The 19,684-nt window shown below is 57.8% G+C and overlaps 1 protein-coding gene across 3 annotated transcripts; it reads right to left on the bottom strand.

Annotated features, from left to right (window-relative positions):
* Nucleotides 1–415: 415 nt before the first annotated feature.
* On the bottom strand, nt 416–17,938 carry PGLYRP2 (peptidoglycan recognition protein 2). Of its 3 annotated transcripts, none has more exons than XM_043532976.1 (6): nt 12,140–12,245; nt 11,054–11,181; nt 6,936–7,850; nt 5,895–6,105; nt 1,911–2,205; nt 416–1,366 (listed from the first exon to the last, which is right to left on the bottom strand). In XM_043532976.1, exons 2-6 carry the CDS (start codon nt 11,121–11,123, stop codon nt 1,364–1,366), a joined length of 1,494 nt encoding a protein of 497 aa, XP_043388911.1. In that variant the 5' UTR covers nt 11,124–11,181; nt 12,140–12,245; the 3' UTR covers nt 416–1,363. The 3 variants fall into 3 exon arrangements, with proteins under 3 accessions (XP_043388911.1, XP_043388912.1, XP_043388913.1); XM_043532977.1 differs by lacking the exon at nt 12,140–12,245 and adding an exon at nt 17,804–17,938 and having other exon boundaries at nt 621–1,366; XM_043532978.1 differs by lacking the exon at nt 12,140–12,245 and adding an exon at nt 14,199–14,376 and having other exon boundaries at nt 621–1,366.
* Nucleotides 17,939–19,684: the final 1,746 nt, after the last annotated feature.

Genomic DNA, 19,684 nt, shown 5'->3' with positions numbered 1-19,684 from the left:
GACGTAAGCTTTCGTGAGCTACAGCTCACTTCATCGGATGCATTCATGTTTGGTTTGTAACCTTTCCTGTCACTTTCACTCTGACTTGAAATCACTTAAGCCTCTGTTCTTTGGTAATAAACTAATTTCTGCTTTATTACAAACCATCTCAGTGCTGTGCATTAAAGCGAAGTGTGAGTCCTCAGCTAACCTGACTGGCTGGCGTGGGCTCTCTGGAGGCAGCGAACGTCACAACTTCTGTGAGCATCACAGTGAGAGACACTGCACACTGCAGGGAGCCATCTCTGGGGAACACGGGAGTTGGGGCTCAATGACTGGTACCTGCAAGGCAAGGCTTGGACTGGCAGAGTCCTGAAGAATTTGCTGGCAAGGCTGATGGGCTGGTATGACCCACAGCTTAGCAGCTGCAACGCTCACCCTTGCTGAGGCAGAGCGATATCACAGTGGCTTGCAACTCTGGGTGACCTGAGCAAGATGTCACACAAGCACACATACTTACACACGTGCGCACACACACAACACACTGAAACCCTGTGTGCACAGGCACACACACTGCACACATGCACATGCATCCATGTTGCACGCCCACTGCTCCTTGCCAGAGGAGGGCCCCTTCTTGTTCTCTTTGTGACGTGCCACCTCCCCAACCTTGCAGTCCTGGGAACCGCAGTGCCAGAAACACTGGAAATACATTTACACATAAGGGGGAAAAGCCGGTCGGGGAGATGAGCACTTAACGATCCTGACAGGGGATGGCACACGTCATCCCAGCCAGTGACTTCGTATCAGATTGTCATGGTTCCTGGTGCCTGCTGAGCCGGGGTCACATTCAAGCCAGTGACCCAGAGACTATCCAGTCCCCTGTCTGAGGGATTGCAATCATGAAGGGCTGGGGACAAGAGTCTGAGCCAGGACTCCTGGATTCAATTCTTTATTTAATCCACCCCTGCCCTGCTGGGTGACCATAGGCAAGTCACACCCCTGCTCTGTGCCTCAGTTTCCGCACCTCAGTCACAGTGGGGATGGGAGGGTAATGAGGGGGCCCTTGGGAAGCACTTTGCTCTGCTCAGCCGGGTGATGGCGCTTGGACGCTCAAAGGGGAGCCAGGCTGCAGTGACACTGAATCACGTTCCCATGACCAGCTTTATTGGAGGAGGATTTTCCGTACAGGAGCAGAGCAGCACATTGTAACTACTGGGGCTAGCGAGGCCCCCCCGACAGAATGGTCTCTGCTGAGCCACCCTCCTGGGCACAAGCCGCTGCAGCCTGCTCCCTGGGCAGTCTGAGGGCCTGGTCCTGGGTCCTGGTGGGATGTGTCCTGAACTGGGTCATTACCTGGATCATGACCCAGGGTCGGGAGTTCTCACTGCAAAAGCAAAGAAAGAAAACACGGGTTTGATCCAGAGTGTCCAGGAAATGCCCAATTCCTTCTAGCCTCCCCCACCCCAACACACTGAGCTCCGGAGAGCCTGCCCAGGGCACGAGCAAGGCCAAAAGAGCCAGCTCCCCGGAACTGCCCAGGGCAACCGGATCACACCATTTCACCATCCCCAGCATCAGGTGGCAATGAGCGAATCTCGGCTTCCAGTTAGAAAGCCCTGGGGGTTGGAGAGAAAAGCGGGAAACCGTGACCCCAAACAGCTCAGGAACCATAAAGTGAGGAGCCAGAACCCAGCACTGATCAGCTGGAGACATCTTGTGCTGTCTGAGCCAGCCTCATGACTTTGGGGGCTGGACTCCCCTGGAGACTGCGGTGGGCAGTCCCTGATGGGAGCCCTTGCTGCTTGGGCGGAGGTGAGCACAAGACTGGCTTGGAAGCCTTCAAAGCATCTTCACACTCCCACAGCCCCATCAGCAGAGTGCCCCCTAGTGGAGAGGGAGTGCTGCGGAGCATGTGGGAGAGGTCTCACCTTGAAGCCCTGCCATGTTTGGATCTCCCGGAAGAGTGTGTTCCCCGGGCACTCGGTGTGCACCATCTGCCGGTGCCCATGCACTGTGTAGTTGGCCCTGATCTTGGCGCCCTTCACTGCGCACAGCAGGAAGTTGTCACGCACCAGCGTGAGGGCAAATGCTTCCGGCAGCGTGTCCATGTAGTCCCCGATGAAACCCACGCCGTAGCCTTTACTGTTGTAGCCACGGGTGTGAGCGCCAACCCAGTGCCAACCCCGGCCCTGGTACATGTACCCATCTGATCCAACCACGAAGCTGCAGCAGGGCAAGAGCAGACAGAAGCTGAGGAGACAGATACTGTTTCCCTTGCAGTTTGGATCTGGACTTTCAGCCCACTAGAGAGACGTGGGTTGGCTGCCAAACAGGGGTGCCAGTCCAATCCAGGGGGGGTGGATGGGATTCCTCATGCTCTCCTGGGTGCCCACAGGGCTGGGGGAAGGCAGCTTTAATTTGCAGCCCGGCCTTTATAGGGGTTTGCACAAATTCATTTGCCCCCTCCTGGCCCTTATTTGGGTGGCACTGGCCTGCTGCCCTGCATATGTCACCTACAAGTCCTACAACACTCCCTTCAGCAGGGCTCTCCCAGCACTTGGGACTGAATGGAGTCGTGCTCATGAGACCAGAGCAGGTCTGGCTGTCTGCACAAGCTTGGCAGAGCCTGGGGACAGAGCCCTGTCCTGGGCATGTCCCTGCCCTCGGGACATCAGGATTCATAGCATTTAAGACCATAGGGGACCATTCAATCATTCTGTATAAGCCAGCCCAGAGAATTTCACCACTTACCCCCACCTGGAGCCCAGTAACTTGTGTTTGGCTAAAGCATCTGCCAGCCAGGCCCCCAGCCTGGCTTTGGAGCCATCAAGAGATGGAGAATCCACCACTTCCCCTGGAAGTTTGTGCCAATGGTTCATCCCCCTCCCTGGGAAACACTTGTGCCTGATTTCTTGTTTGAATTTGTCTGGCTTTAGCTTCCAGACACGGTGTCTCGTTGCGCCATTCTCCGCAACAGCCCGGCAGTACCCAGTGTTCTCTTATATACCGTCAACAAGGCCCTGCTCTAACTTCTTTGTGATAAATTAAACCGATTGAGCTCTTCAAGTGTCTCGCTGTCAGGCACATTCTCCATCCCACACGTCATTTCTGTGGCTCTTTCCTGCACCTTCTCCTATTTTCCCGCATCCTTTTAAAACCATGGACACCTGAAGGGGGCGCTGCATGCCAGTGTCAGTCTCCCCAGTGCCGCAGACAGAGGGAAAATTGTCCCCTACACCTGCTCTCAGCTCCCCTGTTTACACATCCAAGGGTCGCATTCACCCCTTTTTTTGTGCCACAACATTCCACTGGGAAGCTCATGTTAAGTTGTTTGTCTGTTATGACTGCAAAATGCTTTTTGGCCCCTGCTCTCCAGGATACAGGCCCCCACTCTGTAGTTTTGACCTTGGTTCTAGACTGGAGACCTTTGCATGTGACTGCATTACAATGCACTTTGTTTGAATGGACCCAGGTTTCCAAGCAAACCAGAGTGTTCTGTATGACTGCTCTGTCCTCATCATTATTTCTCACCCTGCTAATCTTTTTTATTAGCAGCGATTTTTTATTTACTTCCGGATCATTTATGAAAACGTTGAATAGCGTCAGGCCCAGAACCAATCCCTGTGAAGCCCCCCCTCGAAACATTTCTATTTAATGATGATTCCCCATTGACAACTCATTTTTGAGCTCTGTCATTTAGCCAGTGCCTGATCCATTTAACATGTGCTCTATTAATAGTGTATAGTGCTGATTTTGTAATCAGAATACCATGTGGTATTAAGTAAAATGTCTTTCAAAAATCTATTACATCTACATAGCTACCTTTGTCAACTGAACTTGTAATATTCTCAAAGGATGAAATCTGGTTTGTTTGACAAGACCTATTTTCGATATAATCATGTTGACTGGCATTAATTATATTCCTATTGTTAAATCCTTATCAAATAAATCCTGTATCAGGTTTTTCCTTAGTTTGCCTGAGGATGATGTTGGGCTAACTGGCCCATAGTTACCCAGATCACCCTGCTTACCATTTTTGAATATTGGCACATTAGCACTCTTCCAGTCTTCTGGAATTTCCTCAATACCCCATAATTTATTAAAAATGAACATCATTGGGCTGGAGATCTCCTCAGCCAACTCTTTTAGGATTCTTGGATGCAAATTATCAGGGTCTGTTAAGTTAAAATGTTTACCCTAGTAGCTGTTGCCTAAAATCCTTCTTCATCATCCTCATGTGATTCAAGATCATCCTACTTCTTTCCAAATACAGAACAGAAATATTTAATGTTTAATACTTCTGCCTTATTTGCATCATTATGAACTATTTTACCATTTCATAGAATCATAGAATATCAGGGTTGGAAGGGACCTCAGGAGGTCATCTAGTCACTTAGGGGGAGGGATAGTTCAGTGGTTTGAGCATTGGCCTGCTTAAACCCAGGGTTGTGAGTTCAATCCTTGAGGGGGCCATTTAGGGATTGGGGGCAAAAATTGGGGATTGGTCCTGCTTGGAGAAGGGGGTTGGACTAGATGACCTCCTGAGGTCCCTTCCAACCCTGATATTCTATTATTCGATGAAATGGTAAAATAGTTCATAATGATGCAAATAAGGCAGAAGTATTAAACATTAAATATTTCTGTTCTGAACCCCCTGCTCAAAGCAGGACCAATCCCCAATTTTTGCCCCAGATCCATAAATGGCCCCCTCAAGGATTGAACTCACAACCCTGGGTTTAGCAGGCCAATGCTCAAACCACTTGAGCTATCCCTCCCCCCCCAAAAATCTGGTCCTAAGTGATTTGCCCAAAACCACTCAGGGAGCATGCAATAGAACAGGGAATTGAACCCCCATCTCTCAGGGGGCTATGCTAATGCCTAGACCAGTCTTCCTCTTACATCTCTGTCTAGTGATGGGCCTATGTTATTGTTGGGATTATTTTTATTCCTAATATACTTTAAAAACTTCTTATTGTCCTTAGCCCTGCCAGCCATGGATTTTTCTCTGGTGTCTTAAGCTTCCCCTATCAATTTCCTACCATTCATAACTTCTCATTTATATTGATTGCCATCCATTTCTTTTTTTTATGTTTGTTATATGTTGCTTTTTTATTTCTAATTGTTGCTAACATGGGCTTTTAGCCACAGTCACCCTCTTTCTGGATTGTGGATTCATGGTGTTTTGGCCACCTAATAAATGCTTCTTAAAGAACTCCCAATTTTCATTCACTTTTTTTCTGTCCAAATGTTTCCTCCCCATCAGTTTGGCTCGTCCTCTCCCTCAGTTTAGGGAAGCTAGACCTGTCGAAGCACCAAGATTGTATATTGCAGTGTGTGTAGGGCCAGCTCCTGGGGTCAGAATCCTGCCTCAGGGCCTGTCCTGTACTCTCATGTTGGGGGCTGTGTTTGAGCCATAGGAGGTTAGTGGCCTTTGTGGAGCAGAGAGTGGCTCTAAGGTGGGGACAGGCATCCAGACTAGGGAGGGGATGGGAAGGGAGAAGTGAGTTGGGGAGGATGGCACCCACTGCCCTTGTCAGGGTGGAATGAAAGTGGCTCACCTATGTGTCATAGCCCCTATTCCTCCAGCAGGCAAAGGAGAGTTGCCTTTATGTCAAGGAGTCAGAGCCCACACTTCCCGGGACGGAGGCCCCCCATGATCACAGTGTGCATTGTAGCCAGGACTGTAAAGGCTCAAGCTGGCCCAGGATCTGCTGCAGGGCTGGGTGGGAGGCCTGGAGCTGAGCCAGGACACAGCAGACGCTGCACACCATCAGTACTATATTTCAGGGATGCAAGGCTCCAGCCGGCAAGGCCCCTCCCCCCAGGCTTTATCATGGGCTGCCCAGTCCCAGATCACCTGATGGGCACTAGCTGAGCCCAGTGCATTCTGGGTAGGCCATGCCCCTGCTCACCTGTAGCCGATGTCGTCCCAGCCACGGTCGACCTGGTGGAAGTGCTGCATGGCCCTCATGTCAGCGGCGCATTCAGGGAAGGTCCGGCAGGGCTGGCTGGGTGAGCTGGTGTGGTGGATATACACGAAGCTCAGGGGCAGCTTGAGCTGCGTGGGGGTCCCCTTGTAGGGCCTGGCCCCCCACATGCAGCGGGGGATGATGGCCGGGCATTCTGGAGGCAAATGCACACAGCAGGGTGAGACACAGGCCCCTTGAACCCAAGCCCCTCATGCTGCCAACACAGTTGCCTGGCATTGCAGTCTACGTGCCAGACCAAGGGGAATGGCTGAGTGCTGGGAACTCTGGGTCTGACCACTGTTCCCGCTGTATTCCACAAGTCCCCAACCCCATGTGCCTCAGTTTCCCCCATGATATAGTTGTGTAATACTGCCCCCTGCCAACCCCAGGACACTCTGGGGCCAAGGTAGGGAACATGCTGCCGGGAAGGGAGGCCTCGCCGGGCTGCTCGGAACATGTGTCCCCCTAGCAGAGAAACGTTCAGTCCCTTCCAGCAGTTTGGGGTTTGTTCCTCCGCAAGTTTTCAACAAAATGATTTGAAACAAACATTTATTGGCAGGTTCCCCTCCCCCTTCAGGAGAAGGGAACAATGGGGGGAACCCACCCCCAAAGGGGTCTGTTTCGAATGAAAGAGGGGCCCAAACACAGAACCGGACCCGAGCCGCACTGTCTCCCTGCAACGGGCAGAACTGGACCCGAGGCCCAGAGCCGCACAGTCTCCCTGCAATGGGCAGAACTGGACCCGAGGTCCAGAGCTGCACGGTCTCCCTGCAATGGGCAGACCCTGAAGTGCAGATCTGGGGTTCCAGAGTCTGGATCTGAATGGGAACTCCCCACAGCCCGGGAGCTGGGATTCAGCAGGTGGTGCTGTAAGCCCCATGTGGGCCAGGGGGTGGTGTTTGCTCCAGGCTCATTTCTAGAACCATGTAGCCCTGTTAGTGTAGCATGGCCCTGGCTGGTGAGGGGAGAGAAATAAGCACCTACCCAGGTAGGCCTCCGTGAACTCCTGCACCGCCCGGCTCGCAGTGGCCTGCAGCTCCTCATCCCCAACCCCGCTAAGCAGTGGCACCGTCTGGGGCAGCACCCGGAGCAGCTGGAGGGAGCGCATCACCTGCTTCTCTAGCTGCCTGGCCTCGGTGAGCTGCACAAAATTCTGGCGCCTGAAGTTGCTCCTGGCCTGGCCATCCCCGGCCAGGCCATCCCCAGTGTAGTACTCTCTCAGCAGGGTGCTCAGCGGGGCCGCGGACATGCCTTGCCCTGCCAGGTGTGCCCCCAGTATCGCCCCGTCCAGCGCCCCATTGACGAAGGCATCAGTGAGGTGTGAGGGGCGGCCCAGGAGGGTGAAGTTTTGGGGCTCGGACACGCTGTCCCAGCAGCCATTCGGCCCCATGGGCACCTGGCTCTTGTTGGCCTGGGCCAGGAGAAAGGCCATGCCCAGGGCCTTGGCAATGGTCACTGCGTAGAGGGCATCTATAGTCAGGGGCGGGCCCAGATGTGTCTGGTTCGAGGGCTCAGTCGTAACTAGCGAAGGCTCCAAAGCCTCGCGGGGCAGCGGCATCTCCCGCCTCCCCTTCAGCCCTGCTTCAATCCCAGCCACCAAGGGGCTTACAGCCACTGTGGTGCCATCAGGGAGCAGCACCACCCCCTGCTCAGTAGAGGGGGCCTGGACTTTGTGCTTCAAGAGACGCATGAGGAAGGATCTCTGCTCCTGGCTCAGGAAGGGCAGGTCTGGGGGCACGACGGGCGCCGCCCCCAGCAGGAGCTGGTAGAACTCGCTGTCACAGCATCCCAGGCCCCGGGCGAGCTCCGTCACGGTCAGGTTGAGGCGTCCGTCCAGGTGGTAAGATTCCAGCACTTCTACGACTTGGATCACGGAGTTCATGTGAAACGGGAGGGAGCCTGGGAGGGGAGGAGCAGGAGATACTGTCAGATTCCCGCCTGTCTGCCCAGCCCTTGCACTGCTCACCAAGTTGGCAAGTTCTGCCCTCCCAGGGACGGGTGCTATTGGGGAAAACGGGATAATCTAAGCGCTCGGTCACGCTCTGGGCCACCCGGGCTGAGGGACTGGACCAGTACAGAACAACTGGCGCTATCGGTCAGGAGGACACGGCCGTTTACTGAGGGCTTGTCCACATGGCGCTGGGGTCCGGACTGAGGGGTGTGATCTGCTCTAACGTGTTGTGCTCCAGCTGCCCCATGTGACCTGCTGGCATGCTCTAAGGTAAAGCTCACGCTGACCTAGACCCATTTAAACAGGGCTACGTTAATGTGCGCTCGACACCCTTTTGTTCATGCCAGCAGCGTCTACACAGGCATTGAGAGCACTACACAGCAGAGTCCTCTGCAGGTTACACCCCTGGAGTCCGGACTGCAGCACCGTGAAAACAAGCCCTGGGTATAATGGGGGTTCAAGCTGATAACGCGCTATGCAGCCCAACAGCCCCTACAAACCATCAGACACCCCGCTGGCAGAGATTGTGGGAATCCTACCAAACCAGCTCTCCCCCAGGCTGCTGGTGGCTGCAGCCAGGGCATCTCCACGTTTTGAGATGGAATCCAAAAGCAAATGAAACCTTTCCTGACTGTGTGGCTGGGTTAAGGAAATTAACAGAGTTCTGCCAGTTTGGAGGCAGTTGAAATGAGGCAACACGGGACTGATCGGTGTGTGGTCTGCAAAATGAAGCAAACCAAACCCGGATATTCACAGGCTGATTTGGCTGTAGGATGTGCACAAGAAATTGCTGTGTCAATGGAGGTGGCTACTAAAAATGCCACAGAGTTTCAACAGCATCATGTGATCTGTGCCACAGATATACCGGGGCTCAAGCAGAGAGCACAACTCAGAGCCCACTGAAAAGATGTTTGCTTTTGCTGGCACAAACTGTCTTGCAATACAAGTGATTGGCTCAAGGACACACTCTGCTGGAATTGCAAGAAAATTGGGGCACACACAGAAGATGGGCTGGTCAGGGCAAAACATGCTGCCCCCAGGTGGCAAGGGCAGCATCAGGTGATTTCCGATTCAGCTTGCTGATGGCAATGTGGAGTGCACTGAGGATGCTGGAGTACCTCCCCTGGGGCTTAGAAGACAAGACCTGAAGTGTTATTTGGATTCCTTTGCAGGTGGCAGGAATTGGTAGCATGGAGTGTATTATTGATAGTAATACACTGGTAATTCTTTCTGGCCTGCCCTTTCACACTAAAGGAGGAAGAGTACAGTAAACTCCTCACTTAACGTTGTAGTTATGTTCCTGAAAAATGTGACTTTATGCAAAACGATGTTAAGCGAAACCAATTTCCCCATAAGAATTAATGTAAATTGGGGGTGGGGCTTAGGTTCCAGGGAATTTTTTTTTCGCCAGACAAAAAACATGATATACTGTATGTAGTGTACAGGAATTGAGTAATGCCCCTTTAATAGTTTGGAGCCCTCTAGTGGCATCCCTGTCTTTAGGTTGCAGAAGCCAGCCAGACCCCTGCCCAAGCAGCCCGGCACATATGTTCGTACATCATTAACACACATGGCTGTTTGGGATCCCGCTCTGCCAGTGTGGGGTCCCCGTTTTGCTAATCCTGTGTAGAGAGTACAGACACTGTCGCTGCCCAACTCTGAGGTTGAAGATTTAGGGTTGTTTTGTAAAATAGTTTGAAGAAACATAACACTTAAGAGAGACGGGACAATGTGAGCCCCCCACTCCTGCACGCCTGGCATCCCCTGCTATCGTCCCAGGTGACCCCTGAGATCCCACTCACTGAGAGAGACTGGAGGGAATAAATCCCACCCCAGCCACCCCCACCAGACTTCCTCTCTTTCCCAACTGGCTCCTTTGATCTTTAGGCAGCAGGTTGCAGTGAATCATTTTCACTCTGTGCCCCATAGGGTCACTTTCCCCTTGTTAGTTGGTTGGGTATTTTGGGGGGGGGGGGGAAACAGGAGGTCTGCTCGTCCAGCCCCAGTGTAGGCATACCTTTAGTCTCAGTTTCCATCTCTCAAACTGGGCAATAGCTCTGCCCGGCCCCATGGTGCGTAAGCGTTCAGGTGTTAAAGATGGAGAGGTGCTCAGACACCCCAGTAACGGGGCCGCCAGAAGTACCTCAGCGAGCGAGGTAGCTAGATCTTCACAAATTGGGCTTAAATTGACTATATTTCATGTTGATAGGGGCCATTCAAACACTCCCCAGCCAGCGTTCCCATGCTTGGGGTCCTGCCGAGAGTCTGCTGAGAGCTGAACTTTTACTTAAAGACCTAACTTCTGCAGTCCTGGGATTAGGCCCGAATCTCAGCTGACATAAAAAAAGATGAGTTTCTAGCTCTCCTGCCAACAGAGGTGACCCCCAGCAAGACCCCAATGGCTCCAAAACCAGAACACAAAGAATCAGCACTCAGAATGTGTTGTTTCAGAGTAGCAGCTGTGTTAGTCTGTATTCGCAAAAAGAAAAGGAGTACTTGTGGCAAAATTTATTTGTTAGTCTGTAAGGTGCCACAAGTACTCCTTTTCTTTTTTCAGAATGTATTGTTTCTTCTAATCTCATGATTTGGGGGGGTCAGGCTCATGATTTCTGACCGTGTGGGGGTGGCTGTGCAATTCCCCTGCAACCTTCCCAGTCCAGACATTGCATCTGGGGGTACATGAGAGCCTAGGAGAGAAACTGACTAGAAGTGGATTAGAAGCAAAGTGAAACTGTCAGAAGCCTGGCCCAGGTCCTGAACCTCCTGGCCCCCAGCCCCCTCGCTCGCCCTGAGCCCCAAGGGACGATCAGGAAAGGACAGATGCGATTTCACTCCCCAGTCACATAAACACTCCCTGTGGTTGGTGGCATTCATCAGGGCAGCTCTAAGCTAGCATGAAACCACCCCCTCTGGCTCCAGGCAGGAGCTGAATGAAACGCACAGGCAAGGAGCCACCAGGGTGAAATTCCCCACCTCTTCCCTGTGACCTGGGCTGGTATCCAAAAGGAAAGCTGTGGTTTTACTCCCGTCCCTTTCAGCCTCTCACCTCACCTGAGCTGCTCGGCTAGCCCAGGGCTGGCCCCACGGTGAGGCCCCACAGAGCAACCACACAGGTCTCCCCACTGCACAGCAGCTCCAGCTATGCTCCTACCTTTGCCAGGCTCGAGCCAGGTGCAGAGACCCAGCAGCACAGCGAGGAACCCCAGCTTTGTCTGGCACATCTTCTCCAAGGGCAGCGCCAGTCTCCTGATCTTAGGACGGAGCGAGTCACACGGCTCCCTACAGGGACACAGCAAAAATCAATAGACAGGTGTCAAAGTCTCCATCCCCACGGCTGCTGTGCCCACAGGAGGGCGAAGGGCAGCACTGTGTACTCCCAGACTTTGCCCCTTCACCTTGGAGCTGCAGGGGTGACAGGTTTGTAGAATTTTTGGTGGTGCCCAGAACACCTCCCCACCTTCCTCCCTGGCAACCTCCCCACACACACCTGCCGAAGGCTCTGGGAGGGAGTTTGGGTGGGGGAGGGAGTCTGGGGCTCAGGCGATTGGGGTGCACGAGGGGGTGGGGATGCAGGCTCTGGGAGGGAGTTTGGGTGCACGGGGTGTGAGGGGTCAGGCTCTGAGGGGAGTTTGGCGGGGGACAGGGTCTGGGGTGCAGGCTCTGGGCTGGGGCAGGGGATTGGGGTGCAGGGTGCAGGCTCTGGAAGGGAATCTGGGTGCAGAAGGGGTGAGAGGTCGGGCTCTGGGGGCGAGTTTGGGTGGGGGAGGGGGTCTGGAGTGCAGGCTCTGGGAGGGAGTTTGGGTGCAGGCTCTGGGCAGGGGTGCAGGAGGGGGTGGGGATGCAGGCTCTGGGAGGGAGTTTGGGTGCACGGGGTGTGAGGGGTCAGGCTCTGAGGGGAGTTTGGCGGGGGACAGGGTCTGGGGTGCAGGCTCTGGGCTGGGGCAGGGGATTGGGGTGCAGGGTGCAGGCTCTGGAAGGGAATCTGGGTGCAGAAGGGGTGAGAGGTCGGGCTCTGGGGGGGAGTTTGGGTGGGGGAGGGGGTCTGGAGTGCAGGCTCTGGGGGGGAGTTTGGGTGCAGGCTCTGGGCAGGGGTGCAGGAGGGGGTGGGGGTGCGGGCTCTGGGAGGGAGTTTGGGGGCGAGAGGGGGTGCAGGAGGCAATCTGGGGGCCGGAGGGGGTGCTTGCGGAGGGGGTGCGGGTGCAGGCTCTGGAAGCGGATGGGAGGGTTGGATGCTGACCTGGGGCACCCCCCTCCGGCAGCAGCGGGTCTCCTCACGCTGCTGTCTCCAGGCTCCGCCCCTGCAGCTTCCCATTGGCCGCAGGGGCGTTTGGGGGCGGGGGCGGCGGCGGGAGCCCCGGGCTGTTTTAAATCTCCCGGGGCGGCAGGCGGGGCCGGGGGGCGGTGGGGAACTTTGCTGGAGCCGGGCCCCTGGGACAGGAATATTCCTGGTGCCCATAGAACTCGCCGCCAGTCAGGCCTGTCCAGAGTGCATTGCCCCCCGTCTCCCGCACAACCCCCCGTGCAGCCCTCTCTGCCCCCTTCTGTCCCCTGGCCCCAGGGCTCCCTGCCCCCTCCTGTCCCCCTGCCCCCTGGCGCCCTGTCCCCTCCTGTCCCTCCGTCCCATCCCTCCCTGCCCCCTCCTGTCCCCCTGCCCCAGGGCTTCCTGCCCCCTCCTGTCCCCCTGCCCCCTGGCTCCCTGCCCCCTCCTGTCCCCCTGCCCCAGGGCTCCCTGCCCCCTCCTGTCCCCCTGCCCCCTGGCGCCCTGTCCCCTCCTGTCCCTCTGCCCCATCCCTTCCTGCCCCCTCCTGTCCCCCTGCCCCAGGGCTTCCTGCCCCCTCCTGTCCCTCTGCCCCATCCCTCCCTGCCCCCTTCTGTCCCCTGGCTCCCTGCCCCCTCCTGTCCCTCCGCCCCATCCCCTCCCTGCCCCCTCCTGTCCCTTGGCCCCAGGGCTCCCTGCCCCCTCCTGTCCCTCTGCCCCATCCCTCCCTGCCCCCTCCTGTCCCCCTGCCCCGGGGCTTCCTGCCCCCTCCTGTCCCTCTGCCCCATCCCTCCCTGCCCCCTCCTGTCCCTCTGCCCCATCCCTCCCTGCCCCCTCCTGTCCCTCTGCCCCATCCCTCCCTGCCCCCTCCTGTCCCTCCGCCCCATCCCTCCCTGCCCCCTCCTGTCTCCCTGCCCCAGGTCTCCCTGCCCCCTCCTGTCCCCCCGCCCCATCCCTCCCTGCCCTCTCCTGTCCCCCGCCCCATCCCTCCCTGCCCCCTCCTGTCCCCCTGCCCCCTCCTGTCCCTCCGCCCCATCCCTCCCTGCCCCCTCCTGTCCCTCTGCCCCATCCCTCCCTGCCCGCTCCTGTCTCCCTGCCCCTTTCTATCCCTCTGCCATAGCCTTTCCCGTCCCTCTTTCATGGGGTTCCCTGCCCCGCCCATGCCATCACTTCCTGTTGCTCTGGAGGCCCCAGTCCTGCTGCCTGCACACCCGGAGTAACTCAGGAGGCAGGAGGGCACCATGGGGTGCAGTGAGCCCGCACTGGAGACCACGCAGGAGACCAGAGGGGGCAGTACCCAGCTGAGCCTGCGTGTCACCTCAGGGTGGTGACCCTTACTCTCTGCAGAGCGAGGAATGGAGGCAAGCCAGAGCCAGATGGGGCATCTTACCTGGGGCTTCAGGAAATATCTACCCCTGGCCACCAAGTAGCCATGGCGGGGAGAGGGGGCAGGTCCCAATTCTGGCTGGGACTAGAGCAGATCTTTGGAAACCAGCCAGGCTGGATTAAAAATCCCGGGTGCTGGGGAGTCCCTGTGGCCCAGCCGGCTAGGCTGTGCCAAAATTAGTAATTTGCACCTTATTTCCAGTCTGGGTCTGTCTGGCTTCCAATGTTTGACCCCTCTCGGCAGGACTGAAGGGCCCAGGGATAAATCGCTGCTCCCCAGGTGGGTGCGTACAGACTGATCACCCCCCCACACCCTTGGGTCTGGAAATGCAGCCGGGCCCGCAAACAGCCCTGCCCTGGCCAGCCCTCATGCTGCCTGCGGAGCTACCTCTGCCAGGCTCCCCTGAACCGTCCCGCTGAATTAGTGGCCATTCAGCAGGGCTCTGCTCCCTGTCCTGGTGCACGGGTCTGACCCTGCTATGCCACTAGGACTGGGCTTTCCAGGGACCCCCAGACTGGCCTGGCTTCTAAGGACACCGCAGTTCTCCCACATTCCTGGCTCATGACGCCGGGACGGGGGGCGGGGGGTGGGGGGGCGAGCTGAGGGTCTTTGGGGCCCTGACTGAACATTGTCAGCCTGTCCAGCTTGTACCTTGAACTCCAGCTGAATCTCCTGGCCTGGGAAAATCACATCGTCCTTGTCCTGGGCTCACCCCGATTTCCTGCTCTGAGCACTCGGTGTCAGGGGAGGGCAAGAGGTAACATTTGCCCAGGGGGCCTCAGGTGGGGGCAGCAGGCCCCACCCAGGAGGAACCTTGCCCTGTTTTTTTCCCCTCCACCCTCGCCCCGGCGACTCTTCTCTGTGCTGGAAGGACATGCTGAGTTTCCTGTGGGCTGGGTAGGCACTTTCCCGTTCACCACGTGCCAGGCTCTGTGTGCTGGTATGGCAGCTCCTGGAAGGAAATGAGCAGGGCCAGACTGTGCCTTTGGAGCCTTAGCACGGCAGGGGCAGAGGTGGGAAGGGGCAAAACAGGACAGGGATGAGAGAGCTGGGGGCTGCAGGTGGGAGTGACGGGCACCAGCAGAGCTGTGCTGGCGGGGCAGGGCTGGGATAGCAGGGGCTGTGGGTGGGATTGAGGGGCACCAGCAGAGCCGTGCTGGAGGGCAGGATTGAGCTAGCAGGGGCTGCGGGTCGTGATTGAGGGGCACCGGCAGAGCTGTGGGGACAGGGCTGGGATAGCAGGGGCTGTGGGTTGGGATTGAAGGGAGCCGGCAGAGCTGTGGTGGGAGCCCAGGGCTGGGATAATAGGGGGCTGAGGGTCGTGATTGAGGGGCACCGGCAGAGCTGTGGGGGCAGGGCTGGGATAACAGGGGCTGCGGGCCGAGAGTGAGGGGCACCGGCAGAGCTGTGGGGGCAGGGCTGGGATAGCAGGGGCTGTGGGTCGGGATTGAGGGGCACCGGCAGAGCTGGGGGCAGAGTAGGGCTGGGATAGCAGGGGCTGCGGGCCGAGAGTGAGGGGCACCGGCAGAGCTGGGGGCGGTGTAGAGCTGGGATAGCAGGGGCTGTGGGTGGGATTGAGGGGCACCGGCAGAGCTGTGGGGGCAGGGCTGGGATAGCAGGGGCTGTGGGTGGGATTGAGGGGCACCGGCAGAGCTGGGGGCAGAGTAGGGCTGGGATAGCAGGGGCTGCGGGCCGAGAGTGAGGGGCACCGGCAGAGCTGGGGGCGGTGTAGAGCTGGGATAGCAGGGGCTGTGGATGGGATTGAGGGGCACCGGCAGAGCTGTGGGGGCAGGGCTGGGATAGCAGGGGCTGTGGGTGGGATTGAGGGGCACCGGCAGAGCTGTGGGGGCAGGGCTGGGATAGCAGGGGCTGTGGGTGGGATTGAGGGGCACTGGCAGAGCTGGGGGCGGTGTAGAGCTGGGATAGCAGGGGCTGCGGGCCGGGATTGAGGGGCACCGGCAGAGCTGTGGGGGCAGGGCTGGGATAGCAGGGGCTGTGGGTGGGATTGAGGGGCACTGGCAGAGCTGGGGGGGCAGGGGTGGGATAGCAGGGGCTGTGGGTCGGGATTGAGGGGCACTGGCAGAGCTGGGGGCAGAGCAGGGCTGGGATAGCAGGGGCTGCGGGCCGAGAGTGAGGGGCACCGGCAGAGCTGGGGGCGGTGTAGGGCTGGGATAGCAGGGGCTGTGGGTGGGATTGAGGGGCACCGGCAGAGCTGTGGGGGCAGGGCTGGGATAGCAGGGACTGCAGGTCAGGATGAGGGGCACCGGCAGAGCTGGGGGGGCAGGGGTGGGATAGCAGGGGCTGTGGGTGGGATTGAGGGCCACTGGCAGAGCTGGGGCCAGAGTAGGGCTGGGATAGCAGGGGCTGCGGGCCGAGAGTGAGGGGCACCGGCAGAGCTGGGGGCGGTGTAGGACTGGGATAGCAGGGGCTGCAGGTCGGGAGTGAGGGGCACCGGCAGAGCTGGGGGCGGTGCAGGGCTGGGATAGCAGGGGCTGCAGGTCGGGAGTGAGGGGCACCGGCAGAGCTGGGGGCGGTGCAGGGCTGGGATAGCAGGGGCTGCAGGTCAGGAGTGAGGGGCACCGGCAGAGCTGGGGGCGGTGCAGGGCTGGGATAGCAGGGGCTGCAGGTCGGGAGTGAGGGGCACCGGCAGAGCTGAGGCCGGTGTAGGGCTGGGATAGCAGGGGCTGCAGGTCAGGAGTGAGGGGCACCGGCAGAGCTGTGGGGGCAGGGCTGGGATAGCAGGGGCTGTGGGTGGGATTGAGGGCCACCGGCAGAGCTGGGGGCGGTGCAGGGCTGGGATAGCAGGGGCTGCAGGTCAGGAGTGAGGGGCACTGGCAGAGCTGGGGGCGGTGTAGGACTGGGATAGCAGGGGCTGCAGATCGGGATTGAGGGGCACCGGCAGAGCTGAGGCCGGTGTAGGGCTGGGATAGCAGGGGCTGCAGGTCAGGAGTGAGGGGCACCGGCAGAGGGATGACTGGGGTGCTCAGGGATGGGATAGCAGAGGTTTCAGGGCAGGGCAGGCTGTCGTGCGCAGAGTGCTCAGAGCTGCCCTGGATCTGCCCTTTCTCTGTTCCGCCCCTGCTCCCAGAATGCACCAGGCCCTGGACTGAACTCTTCCCCTGCGGGCTGAGCTGGTTTTGTTTGCTGTGATCCTGTTGGATGGGCAGAGGGGGAAGTGACAGTCCCACCCCAGAGCCAACGCCCACCTCTGTCACCCAGCACCCTTAGCCCCGGATCAACCCAGCCTGGTCAGACGGGTTCATCCTCCCCGCCTGGGGAAGATAAACCAATGACTTGCCAGGGAGGGAAGGAGGGGTGTGTGTGTGGGTGTGTGTGTGTGGGTGTGTGGCCACAGCCACACAGCTGCTGTTAGTGCACTAACTTGGGCGGAAGCTGCTGCGTAGATGGACCCTAAGCGTGGAGCAGGCGCTAGGGGAAAACCCCCCAGCCTGGGGATTCCTTGCCGAGATTCCTGGGTGCTGCCCATCCCCATGGCTGCTGTGGCTGCCCCGCGGGCCCAGCAATGGCTCTGGAGGGCGACTCGCATTACCTGAGGGAAGAGGTGACCCAGGCAGCAGGGGGTCTGACTTACTGATAAAATTGGCCTCTTCACTCCATGGTGCTCGGCGGGCTGGGTCAGTACCGGCACCTACCAGTAACAGATCGGGGTGGGGGGCAGCCGAGCCCAGACAGGGGAAATGACTCAGTCCAGGCTGCCCAAGGAGTTGGTGGCAGAGCCAGGAATGGAGCTCAGGTCTCCTGGGCAGTGACGATTCTTAGTGTCCACGTAGCTCCTGGCGTGGCCACGGCACCATGTGGAGATTAGCCAAGGAATCCACACGGCCCGAGGAGAGGATCCTCCTCGTTGGTCTGAGCTCCTGCGTCACTGTGCGTTGCCCAGACGGGGGAGCTGAGGTAAACATGGGGGAGTGGGTCACCCCAGGCCACCGTGACAGAGAAAAGCTGAAAGCTCAGGACTGCAGCAGGCGCCCATTCCAACCGAACCGTGCTGTGGGGAGGGGAGCACGCTGTCCAGTGGTGAACGAGGGTGTTAGGGGCATGGGAAGGTTCTGGCATTGTACCAAGAATTGTACCAAGCCATGTGTGTGGCACTTTGCCCAGGCCTGGGTGCCCAGCCTCCAGGAGGAATCACTGCTCCAGCTCCGCTTGGTCCCAGAAAAGAGTCTGAGCTGGGCAGGAGAAGAAAGGAGACTTGATCCAGCCTTCATCAACCCCTTCTGATGAATAGCACTTACCTGTTGCTGAGCTCCCGCGGGCCCCTTTTCCCCACAGCCGGACTCTCTCCGCTCAGCTGCCCCTGGCGTTCTTGGGCAGTAGGAGGCTCCGTTGGCTCTTATATATCCTGTGATTAGCCAGGATTGCATGAGAAATCTGCAATGACTTCACTGCAGCGGCACGTCGCCCGTTCACTGCACAGCTAATGTCATCTCAGCCAGCTCCCTGCCCCAGTCGGGACTTCCCCAGGGATTCCTGACCTGCTGACCTGCTGCCCTCCCTGATCTGCCCAGGAAGCTCCCTTGCACCCACTAGCCCCACTCCGTGCCCGCAGGAATTCCCCTGGGCACTCGAGCTGCTCTCTGTAGTAGGAACCCTCTTGGCCGTGCTCCTATGGAATGATGATCACCTCAGCCCTGGGTGTGGGGCTGGCACTTCTCCCTGTGGCCATGAAAGGCCCAGGGCCAGGCAGGAAGCATCAGACACACACGGGGCTCTGGAGAGAGCTGGTTTTGCTTGGCTGGTTTGTTCCAGCGGAGCGAGTTAAAGTGAGAGCAGCGTGTGCACCTGTGCGTGCATGCATCTGTAGTCACCCACAGGCAACTGTGTGTACAAGCATGTGTGTATGAGCATGCAGAGGTGTGTAGGTGTGTGTGTAACCCACACACCTCCTGGATGTGGTGTTCTGTCCCATCAAATGGCACTGAGACCACTTAAAGAGAGAGATTAATAAGTTTGCTCCACAGTTTTAGCTAAGAGCCAGTTGGCTTTTAGCTCATGCGGTAGAGGCTCATGCACTAAGCTCCAGCGGTCCCAGGTTCAATCCCACCTGACGATGACTGGGGTCTGTCGGTGTTACATGTGCACACATTCAGGCGTGTGTAGCCATGCACGCACATGCAGGTGTGTGCACACATGAAGGAGTGTGTAGGTGTGTGGTCACATGCAGGGGTGTGTAGGTGTGTGTGTGCACATTCAGGTGTGTGTAGGCATGCACGCACATATAGGTGTGTGCGCACATGAAGGAGTGTGCAGGCGTGTGGTCACATTCAGGTGTGTGTAGGCATGCACGCACATGCAGGTGTGTGCGCACATGAAGGTGTGTGTAGGTGTGTGGTCACATGCAGGGGTGTGTAGGGGTGTGTGTGCACATTCAGGCGTGTGTAGGCATGCACGCACATATAGGTGTGTGTGCACATGAAGGAATGTGCAGGTGTGTGGTCACATGCAGGGGTGTGTAGGTGTGTGTGTGCACATGCAGGCGTGTATAGGCGTGCACACACATGTAGGTGTGTATACGTGTCAGTGTACTGGGGGTTTGCTGGTTCAGGGCGAGCTGCATCGCTGCCCCATCTCAGACTTTTTGTCTTCACCTGTCTCAGGTGGAATCCTGCCATTCTCTGAACAAGCAGAGCTGCTGTCACAGCACCCCTTATTACGCTGCAGGTCCAGCTGCAAGCTGGTGTGTCTTCCCCGTGACCAAGAGCCCCTTCCGCCAGCACCTGCTTCTGGGGCCGAGCATCGGAGAATAGAGGGCTTTAACCTGATGTCCGTCATCTCTTGGGGAATAGGGGTGTTCAGAGCCTGCAGGGTAAATCCTAGTGCGGCACAGCCAGCTACAGTTTCCACACCAGGTCACGAGCTGAGCTGAGCCCAGGCTTCCCCTGAGTGTCACCTTGCCCTGAGGAACTGTGGAAGCTGCAGCTGCCTGGGCCACTCTAGGATGCGACCTGGAGTGCGTCACTGGGGGTTGACTAATGCAAGTGAAGGCCACATCTCTTTCCTAATGCAGATGCACACACACACACACACACCCATTGGCCATCTAGCTGGGTCTCTCATCTCCAGGCCCCCAGCAGGTTCCGAATCTGCATCAGAGATCCCTTTCCTCCACCTCCAGC

Source organism: Chelonia mydas, chromosome 20 (assembly GCF_015237465.2).
Source record: "Chelonia mydas isolate rCheMyd1 chromosome 20, rCheMyd1.pri.v2, whole genome shotgun sequence".
Classification (NCBI taxonomy): Eukaryota; Metazoa; Chordata; order Testudines; family Cheloniidae; genus Chelonia; species Chelonia mydas.
Note: the sequence above shows the minus strand (reverse complement) of the source record. Positions and strands in the feature narration are given on the sequence as shown.

Bases quoted from the DNA above. Each gene is read 5' to 3' on its own strand.
- PGLYRP2 (XM_043532977.1), bottom strand. From the start codon at position 11,123: ATGTGCCAGACAAAGCTGGGGTTCCTCGCTGTGCTGCTGGGTCTCTGC. The intron at 7,851-11,053 runs GTAGGAGCATAG...CTCCCCTCCCAG, and splicing joins CTGGCTCGAGCCTGGCAAAG to GCTCCCTCCCGTTTCACATG. The intron at 6,106-6,935 runs GTAGGTGCTTAT...ATTTGCCTCCAG, and splicing joins GTTCACGGAGGCCTACCTGG to AATGCCCGGCCATCATCCCC.